Source organism: Conger conger, chromosome 4 (assembly GCF_963514075.1).
Source record: "Conger conger chromosome 4, fConCon1.1, whole genome shotgun sequence".
NCBI lineage: Eukaryota > Metazoa > Chordata > Actinopteri > Anguilliformes > Congridae > Conger > Conger conger.
The window spans coordinates 38400921-38418522 of record NC_083763.1 but is presented as its reverse complement, the minus strand read 5'-3'; the positions used below and the strand labels follow the sequence as shown (position 1 = coordinate 38418522).

Genomic DNA, 17602 nt, shown 5'->3' with positions numbered 1-17602 from the left:
ATCAGTTACGAGTAAGCTAAACACTGTGTAGGAACTACAACTCCCACAATCCCACAGGACAATTCCGCGATGTCCACCCCGCATGACGTCTAGCTTGGTTCAGCCAATCCCGTAATGGCGGGAGTAATAAACTTTCCCGTATAAGAACAAGACATGTTCTCGGGATCTCTCTTCTCTTCCCTTTCTTCATTCCCTTCCTCGACGCACCATTTTTGGCCATTCGCTTCGGCTCAACTGCTCCGAGACTCGGACAGAGGCTGAATGCTGCACAGCGCACAACCAGGCCTACGGACACACCTAGTTACCTTGCGGTAACTTTGTGGCCTATAGCGAGTGGAAACTGGTGTACGCGGAACGCTACATCAGCTTTCCCCTGCAAAGCTCACCAAGGAACAACATCAACAAACTTTTCCACCCGGAAAAAGGACCAGCGAACATCCTTCCAGCAACCGAGCGGACCAGACAGCAACGCACGGCTAAGACGGCCCAGCTTTGCGCACCTCTCCAGAACACGCATTCACAGCACCATCGCGGCTACTAGGACAGCACGTCTTTTGGATCCAATGCGTATGGACTCAGTAAGAGAACAAACATTCAGGCATAGCCAGTGTTTAGTTTAGTCTTGACTGATATTGTGAATCTGTGTTCTATATTTGCCGTCTTACCGTTTGAATGTATTTTTGTTAGCCATATATATAGCTGAATTGATTCGCCATCTTTCGCGTATGTAAAGTAAAACTATGCAAGTAGTCTCTTCTCACAGCTAACTCTATCACTGACATGCCCAATTTGCCTTTCCTTTGTCCAAGGGACACACACACACACACACGCACACACACACACACACACCCTACTAACTTCCCGTTAGTTTATCTGTTCTGTGTTTGTACGTTTGTTTAATAAATATATTTTATTAAACCTGGTGTCTGTTTTGGTGTCACATAGACATGAGAGCTGAGTTAAAGCAGTCTTTCGAAGAACTTCCAACCTTCAGGTTATTGGTATGTTTAATCATTAATATTAGTTGTTTTAATTATTAATTAAAATACTAAATTTGTGGTTAGATATTTCTGATAACAGTAATTTTATGAGACTGATTACTTTTTGCAGTTATACTGCTACATAACAATAACTTGCGCCCCGGTTTCGTAGAGAGTAAAATCCCTAACGTTATTCGGCGGTCCGTGCGAGGACCCTACATTTATTTGGCGCCCCGTGCAAGGACCCTAAAGTTTATTTGGTGCCCTGTGCGAGGACCCTACAACTGGCTATGCCTGTAATGCTTGTTTAGTCTTACTGAGTCCACTGCATTGCTGGGTCCAAAATTAGATGCTGTCCTTGTAGAAGCGGTGATGGATCCGTGAATTGATCCCCCGGGATGGTATGCAAAGCAGGGGTGTTCCCGTGTGCTGTCGTCTGGTCCGTTCGCTTGCCGAAAGATGTCCGCTGGTCCTTTTTCCGTGTGGAAAAGTTTGTTCGTTGCAGTTTATATTGGTGAGCTGATGTATCAATTTGTGTGTGATTTTTATTTTTATTTTGTACTGTTTCAAAATAACAATAAAGTTTGGAAGGCCCTGTCAGTTATTACTTTTTAACTCTACCTTGGGCAACTATAACAGCATGTAAATGCTTCCTGTAGCCAGCTAAGACTCTTTAAATTCTTGCTTTTGGAATTTTTTCCAATTTTTCCTGACAGAACACCTCTTGCTCAGAAGTATTCTTTGGTCTCCTTACATGTATGGCGTGTTTGAGATCTGTCCAAAGATTTTCAATAATAGTCTGGGAACTGTGGTGGCCATTCCAAAACCTTCATCCTCCCTGTCACTGTCTCCCCTGCTCTGTATGTAATATGTACAGCAATTCCTTCTCTGATATTAGTGTTGAATTTATCTGTGTTAAGTGTAGACTTAATGCTAGGCTTAAGGAAAAGGTAGCAGAATTAGAGGCTCATATCCATACCTTGTGCAACATCAAAGCCTGTGAGGAGACTTTATCAGATGTATGACATAGTCTCCCCCCTAGCACAACCCCCAGCACAGGCTTCTCAACAAGGCGAGTGGGTTACGGTCCGGGGAAGTGGAAGTAAACATAAGCCCCCAGTGCTCCACAAACCCCCGGTGAGCACTTCCAACAGCAACACACCTGCTGAGAAATCTGTGAATAAACGCTGATAATTGGCAATTCTATTTTAAGAAATGTTAAGGTAGAGGACCCAACTACCATACTTAGCCGTATTCCTGGGGCAAGAGCGAGCAATATTGAAGCCAATCTGAGAGTGCTGGCTAAAGGTAAAAGCTAATATTCAAAAGAATCTGCAATTTATCCTTCCAATTAGTAGCAATGACTTCATGATCTTTTTCAATCAGAACATTGAGGCTATTAGAGACCTGATCTCCAAATTGTCTCCTCCTCTTGGCAATACTCCTGCCACATTAAATAAACAGGCCACCTCTTGGCTGCATCAGGAAAAAACATCAACAATGGCACATTTTATGCCCATTAACATGGATGAGTTATGTCCTCAAATCCAACTACCTGCTTACTTGACCCAATCCCCTCAAAATTGGTTAAATAACTTTTTCCTATACTAGACCATAACATGCTTAAAATCAATAACACATCCTTAGAAACAGGATATGCACCAGAGTCTCGAAAAATGGCAGTTATTAAGCCATTATTGAAGAAACCAAATCTCAAACCCGGCAAGCTAGAAACCTATAGACCTAGCTTTAGTCTTCCATTTCTATCGAAATTCCTGGAGAAAACGGAAGCAAAGCAACTCAGCACTTACCTTAGCTCAAATCACATGCTTGAAATATTCCAATCAGGATTTAGACCAGGCCACAGCACTGAAAACAGCCCTTGTTAAAGTCACTGATTACCTCAGCTGACTGTAGCGCTGTGTCAGTTCTTCTTCACCTGAGCTTTTGACCATACAAGAGACAATGAGATTCTATTGGACAGACTCCAGGACAGGCACTCGCCTGGTTTAGATTATACTTGTATGATTGGAAACAGTTTGTTAAGCTAAAGGAAGAAAAGTCCAGCTACCCTGTGATGAAATGTGGTATTCTACAAGGTTCAGTGCTAGGATCATTACTCTTCTCTTTATACAATTTTATACGTATTTATTAGCCTCATTGTTTAGACTTATGCTGCTGTGGCCTATCCAGTTAGAGGTTTGACGCTTTCTGTGTTCAGAGATGCTCTTCTGCATACCACAGTTGTAATGTGTGGTTATTTGCTTTACAGTAACCTTCCTGTCAGCTTTGCTCAGTCTGGCCCTTCTCCTCTGACCTCTCTCATTAACAACACGTTTCTGCCTGCAGAACTGGTGCTCACTGGATGTTTTTTGTTTTTCGCATCATTCTCTGCAAAACCCAGAGAGTTGTGCATGAAAATCCCAGGAGATCAGCAGTTACAGAAATACTCAAACCAGCCCGTCTGGCATCAACAATCATGCCACGGTCGAAATCACTGAGATCACATTTTTTTAACCCGTTCTGGTTTATGTGAACATTAACTGAAGCTCTTGACCGATATCTGCAAGATTGTATCCATTGCACTGCTGCCACACATTTGGCTGATTAGGTAATCGCATGAATAAGTAGGTGTACATAATAAAGTGTTCCTAATAAAGTGCTCAGTGAGTGTATATGCTACCCCTTGTCAGTATTGTTTGGGCACACAATGTAGAGTTGATGGTTGATGGTTGATGACAGTGTAGGGGTCCTCGCACGGGCTCCAAATTATGTAGGGTCCTCGCACGGGCCGCCAAATAACGTAGGGATTTTACTCTCTACGAAACCGGGGCGCCAGTTAATGTTATGTAGCAGTATAACTGCGAAAAGAAATCAGTCTCATAAAATTACTGTTATCAGAAATATCCAACCACAAATTTAGTATTTCAATTAATAATTAAAATAACCAATATTAATGATTGAACATACCGATAACCTGAAGGTTGGAAGTTCTTCGAAAGACTGCTTTACCTCGGCTCTCATGTCTATGTGATTCCAAAACGGACACCGGGGTTTAATAAAATATATTTATTAAACAACGTACAAACACAGAACAGATAAACTAACGGGAATTAGTTGGGGAAGTTAGGGTGTGTGTGTGTGGGCGCCTGTCGCTTGAACAAAGGAAAGGTAAAAGTGGGAGTAGCTAGCTTGGGTAAGCTAGAGTTCCGGGTGTGTTAATGAGTTTCAGTGTTAGCTGTGAGAAGAGCGACTAGTTGTGTAGTTCACTCTATATATGGGCGAAAGACGACGAATCAATTCACGTACATACGCAGCTAACAGAATACATTCAAATGGTAAGACGGCAAATATAGAACACATAGCGTTCCGCGTACACCAGTTTCCACTCGCTACAGGCCACGAAGTTACCACAAGGTAACTGGGTGTGTCCGTAGGCCTGGTAGTGCGCTGTGCAGCATTCAGCCTCTGTCCGAGTCTCGGAGCAGATGAGCTGAAGCGAATGGCCAAAAATGGTGCGTCAAAGAAGTGGGAGAAGAGAGTGAAGAGAAGAAGCAGAAGAGAGAGATCCCAAGAACGTGTCTTGCTCTTATATGGGAAAGTTTATTGCTCCTGCCATTACGGGATTGGCTGAACCAAGCTAGACGTCATGTGGGGTGGACGTCGCGGAATTGTCCTGTGGGAATGTGGAAGTTGTAGTTCAGACAGGTATATAACCTGGCGAAGCACTACCAATCTCTCAGTTAGATATAAAAGATACAAAAGCTTGGATGCTTTCTAATTTTCTGCTTCTGACTTTTAAAGCTCTGCATGGTCTTGCACCAGTTTACCTAACTAACCTGCTTTTACCCTATAACCCCACAAGGTTACTCCAATCTGAAGATAGTCTCAAAAATATCTACAGAACTGACGGGTGGCAGAGCTTTCCCATACAGAGCCCCACTACCGTGGAACACCCTTTATAAAGATTTATAAAGGAGTCACAGTCTCAATATTTAAATCAAGATTAAAAACACACCTTTTACAATCAGGCTTATAATCAGCAATAGCTTCATACGTTGGTTCTGGAGTTGGGTGCTAGATGAGGCTAGTGGTTACTTAGAAATCCACATGTGACTGGTGGCACTGAGTAGGGCTTAACAGTGCCAGTGGGGTTAGCTACAACCTTAGTCGCTGGGGAGGAACATGTGGTACATGCTTTCTGTTCCGTGCATGAGGAAATTTTATTTGATGTAATAATACATTTTATTGCTTAACATCCTCCTTTGTTTCTCTTTCCTGCCACTCTCCCAACCCCTGGAGCACATGGACCACTCAGTTAGACGACGTGGCAGAAATTATAGGTCACAATTGATGTGCCAATTGATGGGGGCAACGTAACGATGTGTGTCGGCATATCAGAAAATTGTGTCACTGCCAACATCCCCCTCATTGGGCCCTACAACACCCAGCGTCTCCTGGCTTTCTTGGAGGTCCTTTATGCCAGTCTCATTCCTGAGGATGAGAGGGGGTTGGTGAGGGCTGACTTGCCAGTGTAAGCAGTAATTTGGGACAATGTCAGCTTTCACCGATCTGCTCTCATCAGGGAGTGGTTTGATGCCCATCCAAGGATGGCAATGCTGTTCCTCCCACCCTATTCACCGTTCCTCAATCCAATTGAGGAATTATTTTCAGCATGGAGATGGAAAGTGTATGACCGCCAGCCTCATACCCAAATGTCCTTGCTAGAAGCCATGGATGCTTGCAGGGGATGACAGCGGCATACAAGGAGATATTTCTAACGTTGCATGGCAAGGGAAAATATCAGGTGCGATGTTGATGAACAGTTGTGGCCCAACAGAGAGGAGCGAGTGGATGGGCAGTAAAAAGCTAGAGGAAATGTCTTGAATTTGTTTTCTTTTTGTGTTACACATTAAAGCTTGACCGCCTCCAATTTCCAGTGCTGTATCACTGTTTTGCTTTACTGTAAATGCTAGCATTTGTTCTGGTTTTACTACAGTAAAAATATTTTGTGAATATTTTGTTACTTCTGAATAAATATTTTTGTTGAGAATTCTTTTGTGTGGCATAATCTCTTGACTGCAACACTATTTACCTAGTGAAGGTAAAAGAACATGCATTCAGGGTCGACAGTGTCATTTTGACGCAGATACAGTCAGGTCCATAAATATTGGGACATCAACACAATTCTCATCTTTTTTCGAACAAGATGAGCTTTAACTGCAGAGGGTATTTACATCCAAATCAGGATGTAACGGTGTAGGAATTACAACAGTTTGTATATGTGCCTCCCACTTTTTAAGGGACCAAAAGTAATGGGACAAACTAAGAATCATAAATCAAACTTTCACTTTTTAATACTTGGTTGCAAATCCTTTGCAGTCAATTACAGCCTGAAGTCTGGTTTCATCCCTGGTGATGCTCTGCCAGGCCTCTACTGCAACTGTCTTCAGTTCCTGCTTGTTCTTGGGGAATTTTCCCTTCAGTTTTGTCTTCAGCAAGTGAAATGCATGTTCAATCGGATTCAGGTCAGGTGATTGACTTGGCCATTGCATAACATTCCACTTCTTTGCCTTAAAAAACTCTTTGGTTGCTTTCGCAGTATGCTTCGGGTCATTGTCCATCTGCACTGTGAAGCGCCGTCCAATGAGTTCTGAAGCATTTGGCTGAATATGAGCAGATAATATTACCCAAAACACTTCAGAATTCATCCTGCTGCTTTTGTCAGCAGTCACATCATCAATAAATACAAGGGAACCAGTTCCATTGGCAGCCATACATGCCCACGCCATGACACTACCACCACCATGCTTCACTGATGAGGTGGTATGTTTTGGATCATGAGCAGTTCCTTTCCTTCTCCATACACTTCTCTTCCCATCATTCTGGTACAAGTTGATCTTTGTCTCATCTGTCCATAGGATGTTGTTCCAGAACTGTAAAGGCTTTTTTAGATGTTGTTTGGCAAACTCTAATCTGGTCTTCCTGTTTTTGAGGCTCACCAATGGTTTACATCTTGTGGTGAACCCTCTGTATTCACTCTGGTGAAGTCTTCTCTTGATTGTTGACTTTGACACACATACACCTACCTCCTGGAGAGTGTTCGTGATCTGGCCAACTGTTGTGAAGGGGTTTTTCTTCACCAGGGAAAGAATTCTTCTGTCATCCACCACAGTTGTTTTCCGTGGTCTTCCGGATCTTTTGCTGAGCTCACCGGTGCGTTCTTTCTTTTTAAGAATGTTCCAAACAGTTGATTTGGCCACACCTAATGTTTTTGCTATCTCTCTGATTGGTTTGTTTTGATTTTTCAGCCTAATGATGGCTTGCTTCACTGATAGTGACAGCTCTTTGGATCTCATATTGAGAGTTGACAGCAACAGATTCCAAATGCAAATAGCACACTTGAAATGAACTTTTGAGACCTGAGACCTTTTATCTGCTCCTTGTAAATGAGATAATGAGGGAATAACACACACCTGGCCATGGAACAGCTGAGCAGCCAATTGTCCCATTACTTTTGGTCCCTTAAAAGGTGGGAGGCACATATACAAAACTGTTGTAATTCCTACACCGTTCCACCTGATTTGGATGTAAATACCCTCAAATTAAAGCTGAAAGTCTGCAGTTAAAGCATTTCAAATCCATTGTGGTGGTGGGTCAATGACGAATAAAACTTCTAAAAGGTTTTTTTTTTTAAGTTTGTTCAAAATGGATGTAATGCATATTTTTGAATCTGGAACAATGTGTCTAAACAAGTCTCACTTGTTGTATAACATTTCAAAATGTTTAAATAACTGTATTTTTAACTTCACCGTCCAAAAAATGTCAGGTGGCGCAACCAAATATTTGTCAATATATTTTCCCACTATTTATTTTAAGTAAAACTTTGGCAAGTATCCTTTAGAGTGTCTACAGTGCCAAACACATTATTCCTTTGTGGTTGTGTTTTGTATTTATAATAATTTAAGACTATTGTATTCTAGTAGCCTGGTATTTGGTATCTTTAGCATCCTATTTTACATTTAAAGACAGAAAAATAATTTCTAAAATATATGAATGAATGCATTAAATACAATAGCTATTCATATCATAGTTATCAACCATTTGTTCATGTTAACCTATTATTTATTGGTTTAAATATATATTTTACCTGGTCGCACCACCTGACGATTATCAGTTGTGCCACCTGACAACATTAGTAATGACAGGAACTATGTTGAATAACTGCAAGGTTTGAAAGTGTATAATATCTTTAACTTAAAACTAATAAACATTTGTTAGTAATGTAATAGATAATCTTAGGGGCCGTGTCCACAGAAAGCGTTTTTTGAGGTGCCAGCGCCTTTCTGCCATTCATTTCTATGCTAAAGACGCGCTAGGCGCGCTCCTCTTCCCAGCGTCGCGCCTAGCGTTTTAGCGCTCTGGGCGGCTAGCGTTTTTTGGCGGAGCGCTCTGGGTGCCTTGAATTGAAAATAGTTCAACTTTTGGAGAGGAGCGGCGCTCATCAATGTCACTTTTTTTTGACCAAGATCAACAGACATGGCGGAGGAGAGGCTGATTCTTGCGGTGTCCGACAACCCGGTCATATACGATCTTACCATGAAGGGCTATCACGATAAAAATATAAAGAACAAAGCCTGGAGAGATGTCTCTGCCATTTTGGGTGTTTCAGGTGAGAATTATTAATTGTATTCTCTTGTTGGGTTGATGTTAGCTTGCTGTTTACCTTGTAGTTATGCTAACTAGCTAACGTTAGCTACTAACTGTCAGAGTTTATCCAACTGTCAGTTCGTATGCTCTTGTTAGGTTGATGTTAGCTTGCTGTTTACCTTGTAGTTATGTTAACAAGCTAGCTAAGTCAGCTAACTAACTGTCAGTTAGCATTATCTTGTTAGGTTGATGTTAGCTTGCTGTTTACCTGTGAATTAGTAGCTAGCTAACGTACATAATCTTATATCAACAGCTGACAAGTGCAAAAAAAAATGGAAATACCTCAGGGACAAATATTTAAAGGAAAGAAAATTAGAGATGGACAGGAAGAGAAGTGGCCACCTCACATAAGAGGTGGAAGTACATGGGCATTCTGGGGTTCCTTGAGCCTCACTGTAGGGAGAGGGCCACAACATCTAACTTGGTAGTGGTTCAGGGAGGAAAGGGAGTGGAGGAAGGAGAGGTGTCGGGAGAGATCATGGCCCTTCTGGGGCCAATGATGTCGCCCCAAAGAGAGGTAGGTGTACCAAGCTAGTAAACAAACCCTAAAACTAAAAACATACCCGAGTGTATTACTGCTGGGCTATTCTCCATATGGTTAACTCAGGTAAATTTAAAATATTACGTTTTCTTTACAGGTTGTGGAAAGTGAAGAGGCGGCAGCAGGCCTAACAGCAGGCCCCTCAGCACATTCCTCAGAGGACACTTCTCAGCCCTCAGCACGCCTCTCACCTCTCCTCCCTCTCCTCCAAGGACCTCTACAAGGGTGCGGGAGACCCCAAATTGTCCTTCAGCATTTAAGAAAAGAAAGACCTCAGAGACCACACTCACACCTTATCAACAAAGTGTTTTGTCCCTCTTGGAGAGACAGACGGATGAAGATGAACATTTTATGATGAGTCTGGTGCCCTCTGTTCGGAGGCTTACCAATCAAAAGAAGGCGCAAGTTCATATGCGTTTTCTACAAGTGCTATATGATGTGGAGTTGTAGACACACACACACACACACACACACACATTTTTTTCTTTTCTTTTCTCTATCCTAATATTTCAAATACAAAACATTTTTCACTTGTTCATCAGTTTTTACTTTCTTGGCTGCATTGGAACTCACAATCAGTTCAACAATAAAAAATGTTTTGCCACACTGTATTTGACCTTTTTTATATGACCACCTGAATTAACTACGCACAAAATAAATAAGTTTAGATATTTTATTTGATTATTATTATCACTAGATGTATAGGGTATGGATGTGTGTAGTAGCTGGTTTGCTGCCGATGGTAAGGAGCAGGGGGGCGGGGATTGTAGGGCTCAGAGGATGCTGTCCTGCCAAGGCACTTGACCATCTGGAGAGGAGAAGTAGCTGGTGAAGGTCTCTCTCACTGCAGCTGCTTCTCTGGAGGCGTTGTTGCTGCCGACCCTGGGGATGCTCTGCACTGCACCCTGTGACTCTGCTGGCACGGTTGTAGTGCGGGGGACATCTTCTCCGTCACAATCCCAGCGCAGGAAGTTGTGGAGGATACAGGTGGCCTTCACTACGGACTCCGCAACCTCTGGGGACACTCCAAGAACCCTCCTGTAGAGCCTCCACTGGGTGGCAAGAATTCCAAAGGAGCACTACACCATCCGTCTCGCATGGGATAGCCGATGGTTAAAGATCCTCCTCTCTCTCCCCAGATGTTGGCCAGGGTAGGGCCTCAAGAGGTTCCTCCGAAGAGGAAACGCCTCATCTGCGAGGAAGACGTGCGGCTGGGGTTCCAAGATGGTCTGCTCCAGGCAGAGGTCGATCCTTGGGGAGGTCAAGGTTCCCAAGCCGCAGAGCAGTGCCAAAGGCTGAGGAAGCCAGCGTGCCTCCATCGCTGCTCCTGCCGTATGCACCCACGTCCACCACCGTGAACCGGTAGTGGGCATCCACCACCGCCAGAAGCACGATAGAGAATGCCCCCTTATAGTTGAAGTACTGGCTTCCGCTAGATGGTGGGGCTTGGATCACCACATGCTTCCCGTCCATGGCACCAAGGCAGTTGGGGAATGCCCAGAGCCTCTCGTAGTCCCCTGCAATCTTCCTCCAGGCTTCAGCCCCTGGTACGGGCATGTAGTCGGAGACCATACACTCCCATATGGCCTCACACACACTCCGCACAATCCTTGCTACAGTGCAGAACCCCACTCTGTAGCTGAAGCGGAAGGATGTCTCCAGTTGACAGGTACCTGCAACATAAAAAAAGATTATCTTCAGATAATCAGAAGAGAACTAGGTATGGGAAATGACATGACATAGATGTATTAGCTATTGATATTCTGTGTCTATCTACTTATCTATCTAGACAGATAGATGGACAACTAATTATTAGGCATGGGAACTGTGTGGATTACTTAAAAAGTCTCTGGCAATATGACAATTTCACTGTTACTTGCTTTGGCAACATTGTAACAAATGCAGTCATGGCAATAAAGCAGTATTGAATGGAACTGATATGACAGACACAGACTATCAACAGACTATAAATAGCTAATGCATCTATCTAGACAGACAGACAGAGAAATAGCTAGCTAGTCTATTGATAGTTATATAGTTAAGTATCTAACGTTAGCTAGTTTAATCTTGAATTGTTTTTGTCGTGTTATGTTGTCATTTGCTGTTTATTTATTATGCACCGTGGATGAGAGGGAAACGCAATTTCAGCCCTTTGTATGTCTACATATATGGGATTGACAACAAAGCCGACTTTGACTTTGACTAGTTACGTTAGTGATACAGTTTATTAACGTTACCTACCTAGCTAGACACTAAACTGTATCACCATGTTCATCAATTTAGACAATGTTCACGTTTTAGCTAGCTACTCACCTCAGACAAATGCAGAGCCGTTCCGCAGGGCTGATGGTCTCCCTGTAGTTGGTCTGCATTTTGGTGATGTTTGGCCCGATCTTCTGGAGTACCTCTTCAAACTGCTGCTTGTTCAGTCTGAAGTACGCTTTGAACCGGGCATCGTCCAGTCGCAACTCTTGGACGAGCCGGTGATACTCCCCAAACTGCTTCCTACCACGATTGATGTCGTGCACCCACACACTTTTACACCTTCTCCTGACAGCGGGATCTTCATTGAGATCCGCCGCTAGAGCAATTGTGAGGATTTTGTTTCTGGTATTCATGTTTACCGTTATGTCGTTATGTCGTTATTTCGGTTAGGTTATGTTATTTGTATATGTTATTTGTATTAATGACGGAGATGACACGAAGACCGTAACCTAGCAACAAAAAGCGCTCTGAGCTCTGAGCGCTTTTTGGAAGCGCTCTGGGAATTTTTTGATTTTGATGTCCAAAGCGCTCTGCCATGAAAAAAACGCTTTCTGTGGACACGGCCCCTTAGAGCTTTTAATAACATTATTTATTTCATATAATGAGATTCCTGGCAGTTGCGCCACCTGACTTATTGGTTGCGCCACCTGACTTTTGCAACTAATTTCAAATTAAACAGGCTTCTACTTGGACGCCTGTATTAGCTTTTGCCATTGCTATCAAATTCATACATATAATTTAAAAATGTAATAAAGAGTTTTGTGATGAAATAACATTTTCCTAGTTTTACACTGGTTGTACCACCTGACATGGAAAGTGTTGCCAGCCTACCTACGTATTAAAACTAGCTATTTTTTATCAATATTTGAGAGAGATCTACAAACCTTTTCACTCAGGTATAACTGTCACTTGGGGTCCTCTTGATGATGCAATATCCTGTTTACTGTTATTACCTCTTCATTTCATAATAAAAGCCCCATATTGACGGTTGTGCCACCCTGACATTTGAGAACATACAAATGCCGGACAAAAGTTTTCCAATTATCTCAATAGCTTTAAAACTATTGGTACTTGTAAAATTGGTTTATTTGAAAGGTTTCAAACATAAAATCATGCCATAGCATTTTATTTTGAAATTAGTATCATTAAAATACTATTTTTAATAGTTTTCTTAGTCTGTACCTTTGCTCGGACAGTTGCGCCACCTGACATTTTGGGGGTTTGAGATGCCAAAACATGAAAAAAATAAAATTATTTTAATGTACTCAATATGTATTCAGACTAAATATGTTTTATAGAAGGACGTGATATATGTCATGAATTTATCTAATTATTTTACAAGGAAATAATGCGCTCGGACACAGAAATATGCACGTCATGTCATTGACCCTGGTGTATAGAGCCAAAAAGAGGATAATTGTGTCGATAATTGTGTATTGTGTCAATATTTATGGACCTGACTGTACTTAGTATATTGTGAGCCTTTGTTTATGCACTGATATATTTTAATTTGGTGTAATTGTTATACTCATTGTTTAATTTTGAAACATGAGTTAAACATTTTCAGGGTCTTAGGGCCCATTGCAGGTGAAACATAGTGTTGTGGTAAACACTTTTACTGTTGTGGGGTTTGTGCTTTTTTGAGAATGTGTTTAATAAAAAATAATCCAAAAGGATTCCAAAACTTTTGCACAAGGCCGTTTTCCCTTTTTATAATTTATAAACAGTAAAACATGAAAATAAAAAGCAATCTTGCTTTAAAATGAAAACATTTTCAAAGTTAATGGTCTCATGTTTAACTGTCCCGTTAAGAGTCCCGTTCAGGTTTGCGTTCAATCACGTACAGATTCATTGTAACAGGCATTTAAAGCAGGGGTATATAGTTCCCCATATGTTTGAACATAACATACAGATTATTATCAGTGTTGTTTATTATATCTATATATTTTCTTAATTTTTTTCTTCAAGGGTGCCAATAATTCTGGAGCACACTGTACACTTTAGGGGTGGGACCGTTTACATAAGGAAATAAGTACTCACCAGTAGATTCTTGATAGTTTTTTTTCCCCCACCCCAGTCAATAACCCCCCACATTCTTGTCTAGGAAAGCAAAGTTCTTTAATGGTTCAAAACAAGCTTTTAGCCTTGTCATATGTGCTTGTGCATGCTGGAGAAAATGCTGTGTGAAATTAGGCAGAACAAAATCAGACAAATCAGCTTGTAAACCTTTCCGAGAATAACGTAAAATGCCCCAACTTTAAGACAGAGTGTTTTACAAACACACACATATACAGAGACTACATATAGCACACACACACACAATCACAAACACACTGCATTATACAGATAGGGCTGGGAAACTCACCATGTTTGAGAATGAGAGGTCCAGTTTCCATATGGAGCCATTAGCATCCTGTAAACAGATTAATCTTGGTGAACAGAGGCCTACAAACACCTTTCAGGCTGACTGTGTGTTTCAGTGCTGCTGCAAAGACTTCTGACCTGAGCAAACCAAATGAAGGAGTCTGGCAAGGAGCTCTTCACCATGAAGGTCAGGCAGACAGTACGTCCAATCATCAGCTCGTTCATTGGTTCCATCTCAAAGAGCCCACTATCATCTGGAGAATCTGCAGCATCGATACACTCCACATCCCAAGTCTGAGCACAAGTCAGAGCATAACTCAAAACAGACGTTGATGCATTTCACAAACAATATTTAATTAATTTGTTTATTTAATTAATTTGTTTATTTAATTAATTTGTTTATTTAATTAATTTGTTTATTCCTCCCCCTTCTCTGTAAACGAGCTGACTTTGAAACGCCATTGGCTGTGGCAATTAGAACCCATTTTCAACCAATGAGCTTGAATTATTGTACAGTTATACAATGTTTTGAGTGTCGGGCCGTCAACTGAATATTTTGAAACCTGAAGGACTATAAACACAGGCAGAGGGTGTGTCAACATGTCAGTGAGCCTCTCAATGATAGGAAGGGATTTACGATGGTCTTGTAACAATGTTTTAACACAAAAATCTTACCTATTGTACCTTTAATGTTTATAAACCTTGGTGAGTTTTCCCTGAACTAGCCAGCTAACTTGCAAGTGATCACGTCAATTTCCAATAGAATAAGCTAACTAACACACTGATTCACTCAAGCACTCTGTGTCAGATCCAATTGATACAGTAAAGCAAGGGTGAAACCACAGTTCTGTATAGCAAGCCAATAATTTATCATCAATAAACAGCAAAACAAATACAAAATAAAAAAATTACGCAGATTGGCATCCACATACACTACTGGTCAAAAGTTGGGATTCTTTTTCAGCTTTTTCTGATTCACATATATTTTATTTTCTGTTTGTAATCAAACAATTCATATGGTCAAAGTGCAGACTCAGATCTTTTATTATAGGGTATTTTAATATATTTTGATTTCACCATGTAGTAATTTTCACCAGCATTTTTTGTGTTGTCCATCATTTCAATGTTTGAGACAAGTTAATAAGTTCCCTCCAAAAGCATTGGAACATCAAAGTCAATTCCTTTGTCAGTCCAATAAATAAATAAAAGTGATGTAATTGCCACAAAACCAGTGTTGTACAGGACAGTCACATAATGTTCAGCGAATTTAAGAGATGATTGGTTGGTCACCATCGCTAATGATAATAATTAGGACTGCGCAAAATTTGAAGTCTGAAGAGGACAGTGTAAGGTAAGTAGCTTACCTGAGAATTGTCCACAATTCATTCTGTTCATATAGCTATACAGTACTGTACTGTGTGTGAGTTTTAGGCAGGTGTGAAAAAATGTTGTAAAATAGGAATGCTTTCAAAAATAGAAATGTTCATAGGTTATTTTCAAAATGCATGAGCAGAAAAAGTGAATGAACAGAAGAAAAATCTAAATCAAATCAATATTTGGTGTGAACACCTTGTCTTCAAAACAGCATAAATTCTTCTAGGTATACTTGCACACAGTTTTTGAAGGAACTCAACAGGTAGGTTGTTCCAAACATGTTGGAGAACTAGCCACAGTTCTTCTGTGGACTTAGGCAGGCTCAAATGCTTCCGTCTCTTCATGTAATCCCAGACAGACTTGATGTTGAGATCAGGGCTCTGTGGGGGCCATACCATCACTTCCAGGACTCCTTGTTCTTCTTTACACTGAAAATAGTTCTTAATGACATTGGCTGTACATTTGGGGTCGTTGTCCTGCTGCAGAATAAATTTGGGGCCAATCAGATGCCTCCCTGATGGTATTGCATGATGGATAAGTATCTGCCTCTAAGTACATTGAGCATTGAGGAGACCATTAATTCTGACCAAATATCCAACTCCATTTGCAGAAATGCAGCCCCAAACTTCCAAGGAACCTCCACCATACTTCATGTTTCCTGCAGACACTCATTCTTGTACCACTCTCCAGCCCTTCAGCAAACTGCCTTCTGCTACAGCCAAATATAAAGATTTTTGACTCATCAGTCCAGAGAACCTGCTGCCATTTTTCTGCACCCCAGGTCCTGTGTTTTTGTGCATAGTTGATTCGCTTGGCCTTCTTTCCACATCAAAGGTATGGCTTTTTGGCTGCAATTCTTCCATGAAGACCACTTCTGACCAGACTTCTCCGCACAGTAGATGGGTGTACCTGGGGCCCACTGGTTTCTGCCAATTCTGAGCTGATGGCACTGCTGGACATCTTCCGATTGCGAAGGGAAGTAAGTATGATGTGTCTTTCATCTGCTGCACTAAGTTTCCTTGGCCGACCACTGTGTCTACGGTCCTCAATGTTCTTTGTGCTTCTTCAACAGAACTAAGACAGCACATCTGGAAACCCCTGTCTGCCTGGGAGAGACCTTGCTGATGCAGTATAACTACCTTGTGTCTTGTTGCTGTGCTCAGTCCTGCTGGTGTATGACTTCTGACATTAAACTGTCTTTGGCTGTTTGGCTGTTCCTCACTCAGTTTTAACCCTCCTACACAGCTGTTTCTGTTTCAGTTAATGATTGTGTTTCAACCTACATATATAGTTGATGATCATTAGCTCCTGTTTAGTATAATTGGTTGATCACACACCTGAATATATGCCTACAAAATCCCTTACTTTGTGCAAGTGTACCAAGAAGAATTGATGTTGGTTTGAAGGCAAAGGGTGGTCACATCAAATATTGATTTTGATTTTTCTTCTGTTCACTCACTTTGCATTTTGTTAATTAATAAAAAATAAACTATTAACATTTCTATTTTTGAAAGCATTCTTAATTTACAGCATTTTCGCACACCTGCCTAAAACTTTTGCACAGTACTGCATATATATATATATATATATATATATATATATATACAGTGCATCCGGACAGCGCTTCACTTTTCCCACATTTTGTTATGTTACAGCCTTATTCCAAAATGGAATAAATTCATTTTTTTCCTCAAAATTCTACACACAACAACCCATAATGACAACATGAAAGAAGTTTTTTTTGAAATTTTTGCAATTTTATTCAAAATAAAAAACTAAGAAATCACATGTACATAAGTATTCACAGCCTTTGCCATGAAGCTCAAAATTGAGCTCAGGTGCATCCTGTTTCCACTGATCAACCTTGAGATGTTTCTACAGCTTAATTGGAGTCCACCTGTGGTAAATTCAGTTGATTGGACATGATTTGGAAAGGCACACACCTGTCTATATAAGGTCCCACAGTTGACAGTGCATGTCGGAGCACAAACCAAGCATGAAGTCAAAGGAATTGTCTGTAGACAGTGTAGGTTCCGAAGGGTAATATCGTATTTTAAAATCAATTAATTATTTTAATTTAGCTACGTTATTAATAACGAACTCAATAGTAATGATTTAATAAATCATTCAACAGTCATACCGTTGAATCAATACTATGAATTCAACAACCACTTATATGAGTTCGAATTTTATAAGTAGCCTTTTATAAGTAGCTAGTTGGCTTGATTTAGTGTTGGAAAAACATTGACGGACAACCGGTTACAATAAAGGGTATTTATTGAACACAAGAAACATATAAACACAGCTAAATAAGAAGGGCGTGACGGAAAAGTAACGCATTGAAGTGGGAAGAAAGATGGAGGACAAA

General features: G+C 41.0%; 1 protein-coding gene across 1 annotated transcript in view; it reads right to left on the bottom strand.

Annotated features, from left to right (window-relative positions):
- Nucleotides 1–17602, bottom strand: part of LOC133127234 (cilia- and flagella-associated protein 44) — a 192887-nt gene that overhangs the window by 126547 nt on the left and 48738 nt on the right. The window contains exons 8-9 of the mRNA XM_061239961.1: nt 13999–14154; nt 13862–13909 (exon numbers count right to left, since the gene is read on the bottom strand). Of these exons, the coding sequence (XP_061095945.1) occupies nt 13862–13909; nt 13999–14154 (204 nt within the window). The remainder of the gene's footprint in view (nt 1–13861; nt 13910–13998; nt 14155–17602) is intronic.